The sequence below is a fragment of the Mytilus edulis genome, chromosome 8 (genome assembly GCF_963676685.1).
Source record: "Mytilus edulis chromosome 8, xbMytEdul2.2, whole genome shotgun sequence".
Classification (NCBI taxonomy): Eukaryota; Metazoa; Mollusca; class Bivalvia; order Mytilida; family Mytilidae; genus Mytilus; species Mytilus edulis.
In genome coordinates, this window is record NC_092351.1 from 71,035,848 (window position 1) to 71,045,489 (window position 9,642).

The 9,642-nt window shown below is 32.2% G+C and overlaps 1 protein-coding gene across 1 annotated transcript; it reads right to left on the minus strand.

Annotated features, from left to right (window-relative positions):
• Positions 1–61: 61 nt before the first annotated feature.
• LOC139486174 (uncharacterized) lies at positions 62–4,663 on the minus strand. The gene is made up of 3 exons (XM_071270964.1): positions 2,824–4,663; positions 1,751–1,892; positions 62–181 (listed from the first exon to the last, which is right to left on the minus strand). The coding sequence occupies exons 1-3, from the start codon at positions 4,643–4,645 to the stop codon at positions 160–162; spliced, it is 1,986 nt and encodes a 661-aa protein (XP_071127065.1). The 5' UTR covers positions 4,646–4,663; the 3' UTR covers positions 62–159.
• Positions 4,664–9,642: the final 4,979 nt, after the last annotated feature.

The following is a 9,642-nucleotide window of genomic DNA, read 5'->3' on the forward strand; positions in this document are numbered from 1 at the left end:
TCTCATGTTGTCTTATCTTTTTTATGGTTAGATTGGTTATCATTTACATTAACAAAGTACTACATGCATCAATTTTATTTATAATATTATAGAATTAATTTATATTGTTATTATGTCTGTTATTCAAAATTCAAATCGTTCCATTCCATTTCCTGATTTTCAAATACCCTGATAATCTCCTCTGAAATGAATAGACAATATGATCAGTAGTACATATTTCAAAATAAAATAAGTATAATGTTAGATAGTATATGTTATTCAGGTCTTAGACAGGGTATATACTGTGACATTCCCGGCTTAGAGTTTATATCTCCTGAGCTTGGAACGTTACAGTATATACCCTTTCTGAAACCTGAATTACACATATATTACGGATTACTCTGTCGTAATGTTTTCTTCCGGGGCTTGTAGGACTATTTGTAAAACATTCATGATGTAACATGTATAACAAATACATGACTATTTATTTTCTTAATATTTTGAGAATCCCTTAAAATGCACCTCTTTTATCTTGACAATTTTTTTCCCGTTAAGAAAACTGTTTTCAATAAAGTTTTTAGATTTCATATTTTGTGATTGTATGTGCGTGTGGCTTGTTTTTTTTTACAACAGATACATTGTATATTGAAAACCCAACAGGACATGTTCGGGATACGTGAAGGATTTTGTAGTTTGCTGTGAAATTAATTTGTATCGTGTATTTAATCATTCATAATAACACTTTTCACATTAAATTTTAGTATTTAGAGTGTAAATTGCGTGATTTTGTATAAACAATATATCATTGACTGATGCACGCCATTTTTTCCCTTTGCGTGAACCTCTGAAATTTCTAAGTGTTTGAATACTTTTTGATTATGTCACATAGTAACCGGTGTTTTGTTGACATTTTTGAGGTTCCAATTGGGAATAGAAACGTCGAATATCATATATACCCGGCAGTTTCCTGAATATATAATAATGCTCCTGTAGTCCGCTTTCTATACCTAAATCCATACGACAAAACTATTTTGTGAAAAACTAGTCAATTTATCAAAATTTAGCATTTTCTCAGTTTATTCATGCCCTGATACTGTGCTGGTGGGTCCTGTCATTGTGCTGGTGGGTACTGATACGGTGCTGGTGATTTGGGATAGAAAGTTGGTCATATTTGAAACAAATGTTACAAAATCAATAAAATTGGTTAGATATTGTATCTAATAGGATCTGTGAATCCTATTTTTACTTTTGTGCTTCTATTTGGCTGTTTAATAAACGTATTCAAAATAATCTGCTCATTGTTGAAGGCCGTACGGTGACCTATAGTTGTTAATGCCTGTGTCATTCTGGTCTTTTGTGGATAGTTGTGTCATTGGCAATCATACCACATCTTCTTTTTTATATTACTTTGACAGCTGTGATCAGTTTTTTTTTTTAATTATTTGAACTCGTAATAAACCATACATTTTTATTGTTTTTTCATACCATATATTGGGTATCAGTAAAACAAGACAAAACATTTTGAGTGTCAAAATAACACATCGTAACAAAGTTTTAACAACTTACTTCATTGAAAATAGATATATATTTATAAGTTGTCGTTACTATCATGTATACGTATTTAATTTTCTAGAAACTTTTAATAAAATTATTTTTAGTTGATGTGATCGGAATTGCCATGGCTTCGTTTATCTTTGTTTTCAACAAAAAAATCAAGTATTTGTAGGTAATCGAGATATGGGTCCATGTTTAGAAAGTTGATTATTCTTACCTCTTTATGCAGTCAATGCAGCATTGGCTACAAGGACAGCAAATACAAGCCAATAGTGTCATCAATATAAGTACTGAAACTGATGTTAGAACTATGAAACTGATCATTATATTCCTATACAGTTCACAGTTGTTTGTTGTTCCTGAAATACAATTTAAACACTAAATGACTTTGTGTACGACGGTAAAAATTAATATACAAGATGTGGTATGATTGTGAATGAGACACTAATCAAAAGGAGTTCAAAGGAAGTGAAAATACGCAATTACAGATCACCTTCAAGATAATTTACACAACCCATACCGTATAGTCGGCTACAAACCCTACATTAAAAATTTTGAACACAAATATGAAAGAGCCGAACCAACGACAAGACCATTCGTTCATCATGTCTGCATATCTATCCAACCTTCAGATCTAGTGTAGAATATTCATTTTGATTTTTTTTATTATTGAATTGTTTTGATACAAGAGAAGGTTCGATGATTCACAAAATTGGCACTTAAATACGAATATTTATATAATCTCTTAGTTTCAGATAAAAATTGAATTTTAGACGTTGATAAAAAACAATGATGTTAGAGTTTGAAGTATTCGAAATGTTGAGCAAAATACTATTGAGACCCGGCATGGATTATCGCTGCTAACGCAAAGGAAAACATAGGGAGAAAGTGTAAAGAAATAATAGTTGATTTGCTACAAATATTCCTTTAATAAACCACATTAGATAAATTATCATAGATTATAACACTAACGCAAAAATGTTATTATTTTAGTTTTATAAACTGAAAGATAAATTTAACTCCTTGAATTTGAAAGTATGTGATGTATATTCAAAAATACTCACAAATTTAAACATCAATTAAACTATTGGATGGTTTATTACTTATGTACATTCCCGTTTGTATTGTTTGAGGGATGGGGTAATCGTAATCTGTAATCGTACTCGATTGCATTTCGTATTTTTGATACTTTATTTTACGTAAAACTTGATCCTTTTCATACTGATGTTTAAGTTTTGCAAATACAGAAAGCTTATGGAAACAAAGGACATCATGTAAATATTTTGTTACCTTCATCAGTATTTCTCTGAAGCTCCGGTAATTCATTTATGATCATTCCCATCCCATTCGTATTGTGCAAGTCGATGTGGCAATGTAAGAACCAAACACCTGGATTATCGGCCTTGAACCTGATGATAACGTAACTTCCGGTTGGTACAATAATAGTGTCTTTTTGTGGGGGATCCTTCCAATTCAAGTCAGGGTGTTTCCCCTCCGACCACGATTCATTTCTCCATTTCGCATCGTTACAATATCCGTGTTTATCGTTGCAAATTATGTCAATTGTGTCCTGTCCACCGTTTGATATAATATTGCCAGTAGTTATGTCATATTTACCAAATCCGATTTTCATAATGTAAAACGAATGTCCATGTAAATGTATTGGATGTGACCATCCAGATCCATTTCCAATATTTGTCAGAACAAGTTGATATATATTGTTATCTTTTGGACGGTCTATGGTTACTGAATATGTGCATTTACATATATTGGATGCATTACAAAATCGGCAATTATAATCTACTAGATTTGGCTGAGCTAAGGCATTGACAATCGGAGAACGAAATTGGTGACCGTTCACGGAACCAGGTGTGTATCCTTTTTCCCCAGGAAACCCAAAATTAAAGAAAAGTTCCGTCGCTTTACCTTTAATCTCGTCTGTCTGCGAGTTTGGGTCATTTGAAGCCACGTTGTTAAAATTGAAGCAATAACGATTTTCCTGTTCAGGATAATATTCAAAGGGACAATTGAAAACTTTGCAAGCATCAACATTGCAGTTATTTGTATCTGCCTTTGGTGGGTTTAAATCTATAACAGTAGGTGACGATTTGTAAAAAATCAAAGCTTCGGCTGCATGATATTCATTTCGTTGTTCTATGCCAACTTCTAAAGACTCTGCGACAAGTAAGTAAGTGCTTGGAACGTTATCGGTATGTAGCATAAAGTCTATTCTTTCTCCGGGATGAATAATAAATGACTCTGTCGCTTCTTCTTGGATTTCTCTTCCATCTGAGGCCACAATATATAATGGACGGTGCTTCTCTACATATACATGGAATGGATACATTGTGGCAGCATTTATCACCCTAAATCTATATTTTTGATCTTTTTCCACAATAAATTTATAAAGCGGAGCTTCATTGTTTTCAGTAGAAGATGAGTAATAACGTCCACGACCATTAATTAACCCCGAATGAAATCGAAATCGACTGTACTTTGCACCAGAATGATCATTAGTTACGTTGTATGCTTTTCCTGTCTTTCGGTCGTAATCACCCCATAACAGTTTCTGATATAAAACTTCAGAACTGTCATCATGATTCCAGTCTTGCAAAACTGCTATGAAAACATTGTTTCCTTCTTGTGGTTGCGAAACCTGTTGAAAACCTTCCGGAATAACTATGAGAGGCCCATATAGTCCCATTGTCCTTTGGTCACCAATATGTGCATGGTAAAAATGAGTTCCAAATGGAAATGCTTTAAACTTGTATGTTTGATTTTGGCCTGGCAATATCGGGTATTGAGTTATAAACGCTACACCATCCTCTTCTGGAGTTGATCTTTGGTGCATTCCATGCCAATGAATAGTCATACAATCAGTATGCATCAAGTTCCTTACGTGGACAATCATGTTTTGATTTTCATATGACGTGATAGTTGGTCCTGGAAATCGTCCGTTTATAGATATAACTTTCTGTAAGTTAAAGCCATCGGTTAAAATAAAACTGTCTTCGATTTTTTCATTGAATTTTTCACCAGTATTGAAATTTACAGCAGTACCATTTCGTGGTTTCAGAAATATTGCCGGTGATCTGAACCCTTTGTACAACATTGATAAGTCATATTCTATAGTAAAATAACATTCACAAATTGGATCATTTTTACGACACGTATTTAACTTACATGATGTTCCTGACTTACGAAAATAATCGAACCAGTCTGTATCTGTTGGTTGTGCAGAAGATCCGTCGAACATGCTCAGTACGTACAACATGGATACAAGATAAAATCTAAAAGAAAGTTTCGAAAACATATTTTATCTTTTAGAAAGATATTTGATTATTTAATTTTTGGTGTAAATTAAAAATGTCAGTAACTTGTAGAAGCAATTTAAAAGAGAGGATGCGTGTTGACGACCAAACACGTGTATCATGTGAGTACTGTAAATTCAGAAATTATTGCGTGCATTTATTATTGTGAATGTAGCACGTAAATGTGACATTTATCATTGATATCAAATACAATCTGCATATAGTATCAGATATTGGAATCCGAGTGTTTATTATAAATACAAAACTCATTCTGGCGCACAAATAGCATGTATGAAAACTTCGAGGTCACTTCTGAATTAACAATCGTAGTCACCCAATATACTAGATTTAAATAATAAACTTGAATTTTAACACTCAAAACTACAGTCTTTACATAAATTATCGTAAACACATATCTTTTAGAGTCTGAACTTATTCTTTTGTTCTTTCTCATCATATGTTCTTATATATTTGATCAGTTTAATTCAGTACATTACTAACTAATACGGTATACATACTTGACTAACAATTAAATGACATGAATAATAGGAAGAATTATATAGTTTTTATAAATAATATCGCATGCATTGTGTCACTATCACGATGAAGAATCACGAAAACAAAAGGACCTTAAATATATCATGCTTAGTAATAAGTGAACCATATATTGAAGGCTGTCGTCTACATTAGACTCATCGGTGTCGCTCGAAAAAAACCTCATATCAATAACAAAGCCGAAGCGAATTTGAAATCAGGTATTCTCTGTTAAACTTATTAAGTCTTGATTTAAGTCATTCGTTCTTTTAATTCTATGGGAGCAGTGCTTATGTAAGGAGCATACTCCTGATAATAACGTCTGTATACAGCGACCATGTGCATGATGTTCGAACGTAAAGAAAAGGGTAAAAAGCATGAATTCATTTAACATAAAATTTAAAATTTTGTATACAATGTTAAGGTGCATGCATATAAAATAAAATAATAGATATAACGTGTACAGGTGGCTATCTAGTAACACGACAATATGGGTACTGTTATCAAAGATGAGCTCGGTTGTTCTTTTAACGCTTTAAAATATCTTGAATAAATAATCATTATCAATATCTTTCTATATCACTTTGAAGTACAGTAAAACCTTGTCTCATGAGCATCTAATATAACAAGTAGTTCATCGCGTTCTGTATAGAACACATTGCTCACTGTTGGCAACAAGCACCACTTTCAGTGACAAAATAGACAAATAATATTTTTACTCGTTTCGCAAGTGAAATGTCCAAGCAAAAGCCGTCAAGATATTTAATTCTGAACTAAATTCTAAAGTGCTCGAATTTTAATTTTAACTTTTAACTTTTAACTTTTAACCCGTTCACTTTATCAGAAATAATTTGTAAGGCTTGATATGATTTTTATTTCCGGTTCAGGTTTTCTAATATGGCAAATAGCATTGTCTTTAAAATAAAAATGATGTTTATCTTTTATATTCCTGAACTTGCTCTTTGCTTGTTTATAAAAAAAGGAAAATATTTCTGGCATAGTTTGACAGTTTGAATAATCTCAAAGTCCGAAAAAGTATACCGAAATCTCTAAGAAAAATGTCGGTCCTTTTTAGTTTACTTACTATGCTAATTGTATAAACTGAATACAATTAAGGCACTTAATATGTATTTAATTAAAGTGATTTAACAAAAAAACAAATCAAAGCATTGCAGAGTATGTCGTTGTACATCACTGTATGCATGTACATCGTTTTGAAATAAAGAAGTGTGGTTCCATCGCCCATCTCTTTATAAATGGGGACCTGTCTAAAATATGTATTAATCTGTTTCCTTTGTGTCACTTTAAAGCCAGGATTGACTGTGTGTTGAAGGTACAATTGATTCAAGTATGGGTTTTATGTCTTTCAAGCGTCAAAACGCTAGTAAACATTGCACTTTTTAAATGATAAAGTTGTCCGAATTCATATGGTATTACATGTTATCTCTTTTAAAAGAATAAAATGAATGACATTGCTTATGCAAAGCGCTTACCTGTGATTAAATTCCATTTTCATCAACCAAACGTAACACAGTGTATACGACAGTGACAGTCAGCAAATAAGAACAGATATGGAAGTTGCTCGAATAAGGTTATAGATGTTTTCGGGCCCGGTAGAAGCTGGTAAAGTTTGGAATATGACTTCTATTTTAAAGTCACATGAACAGATACTAAATTTTGAATACTTGATATATATCTAATCAACAATTTTAACACTCAACGTTTCTGATTAATGATCTGTAATCAAGTAAGTTGTGCATGTGTCCTTGGTGAAACAAATATTCATCAAGTGTTCAAAATAATTTTGTTTAAACTTATTTCTTATAATTTGAACTCCGTACACTATATAAATCCCTCAATCTAAAACGAACTTTGTTTTTTTTTATATAGACTGATACATAACTGAATATGTTTGGCCATATAAAATTACGGCCCCTTTTGGCTTAACATCTTATTATATTTTTTATATTGTAGCATTGCTCATGCCAGTGTGTACAGCAGACTAGTGGTAATGACATCTTTAAACGAATGCAACTGAGTGACAACTTATTCCTAATTGCAGTTTAAACAATCCGAATCTATTATTTGTAATTAGCTTTCAACTATTGCACATTCTTTTATATTGGTACCTTTTTTGCAGTCTTTTTGTCACGGTTTGTTTGTGCTTGTTGTTTTGCTGATAATTCGAGAATTTACCAACTAAATGTTATAGTTTAAAAGACTATGATTTCTTGTTACTACACTGTTCATACTATGATTTCGTGGGACTCACAAACAATTTACTCTCGCCATAATATTTATATAGCTGTCCCAAATCAAAAGCCCCTGATTTTGTAAGATGTTGGAGCTGGTTGTTTTTTGCCTAAATTGTTGAAGCTGGTTGTATTTTGCCTTAGTTGTTTGAGCTGGTTGATTTTTGCCTAAGTTGTGGAGCTGGTTGTTTTTTTGTCTAATTTGTTTCTTGTTTGATGATTTAGAAACAATCAGGTCCTGGGTTTTCGCTTTTAAATTGTTTCATACTTTATCGTGCTGCATCTCATATAATTTGTATTACTAGTAAAACATTCATAACCCAGAAATCGCAGTTGAACCAGTTCAACTATCCATAGTGAGGAAAGAGTGCTAGGAATTCGTATATCTAAATCGTTTGATAGTTTCATTGCGGCTTTCCAACAATAATTATACCTGTAGATACAACATGTATAACATATTTCAGAAACGAAATATATATTCATAATATCAGATGAATTGTCATGAATCCGAATTCGTGTGATCTGGATTAATTTTAAACTGAATGTAGGTTTGTTTGAATATAGTCGAATTACAAAAGTAGCGAATTGTCATATTTTCCATTTCAATCTATGTTTGATACATATGCCAAACCTTAAATGGCATCTTTTTTTAATCCAAGATCCAAGACCATTAAATCAAACCCCATGTTTGACAGTATTTAACATGTTATTGATTGTATAATAGGTTCTTAAATAAAATGGAGAATGGAAATACTGATATGTGAGTGTATACATAAGAGTTAAGATTCCTAACAACCAGGTTTAGTACTCTAGCTTCAAAAGTTTCTCTGAACATTCTTTGAAACGGTGTCATAATGTTTGCTTTTCTTTGTGTCTATTTATTCTATTAATTCTATAGAATTCATTGAAAGTCATTTTATTAATTTGTCTATGCTGATTTGAATTTTGCGTACTTGTTCTGCTTCCACTGGTCCAGAATAAAGAATCAGAAATGACAGATATACTGGCCGTACGTTCATGTTTCCGTTCAACTACAGGGCTTTGGTTATGATTATGTCATCATGTTTATTTTTCATCACATTTCATCAAGTTGTATTGAACATTATATCATATTTAACTTTTTAAACTAATGTATGCAATGTATATGTTTGCATTTTGTTTGATTTTCATGATGAGGGCCTCAGGGAAGATTAGTTATATAGCTAACTGTGTAACCCTCTTAAAATGAAGTATTGTTGTTGTTGTTGGATTTTTCTACAATTACTTATAACCTATATTGATTAATTACAGTGGTTGTATTGAAAAGCAGACAACGTCCCATCTAAAATTTTAGCCCTACAGAGGTTTATTATTTCTGAACGTTTTCCTTTATCTAGAGAATGGGATAACAATAAAATTGAGAATCCAAATGAGGATTCGGTCAAAAAGAAAACAACCCGACCAAAGAGCATAAAACAACCGAAGCAACTAATTGGCTTTAAACATGGCGAGCGAGAAGATACCGCATCCGAATGCGGGCTGCAGCTGAATCTAAAAACAAAAATGTGTAATAGTTCCATGAAAATTGACGTCATACTAAACTCAAAAACATATGAATGAACTTAAATATGAAATCATAAGAGACTAAAGAGGGCAATATTGCCAATATGGAAAAACAAACATCTAGCAACACGCACTGTAAAATTCGTATTGTTCTACACAACTTGTATTGCCTTGGGACGCTTTAAAGAAAGACAAAGTGTATAGACAACAACTCAGTAGACTGAAGACTATTTAAAAATACACATCGGATATTAGAAATTGATAACATGCTAATTTCATTCTGATTTATCGATTTCATATTGATTATTTTTGTCGTCGCAGGTTGCTGTTTCATTTGACATTAACCTGTATATTTGTATTCATTGTTGATACATTAGTAAACTGCTAGAGGTATATGCTTGATAGACATGTATGTGTCCTGGTTGCCTTTTATTTTGATATAACGTTAACCTCCACATATTTTTTCTTGT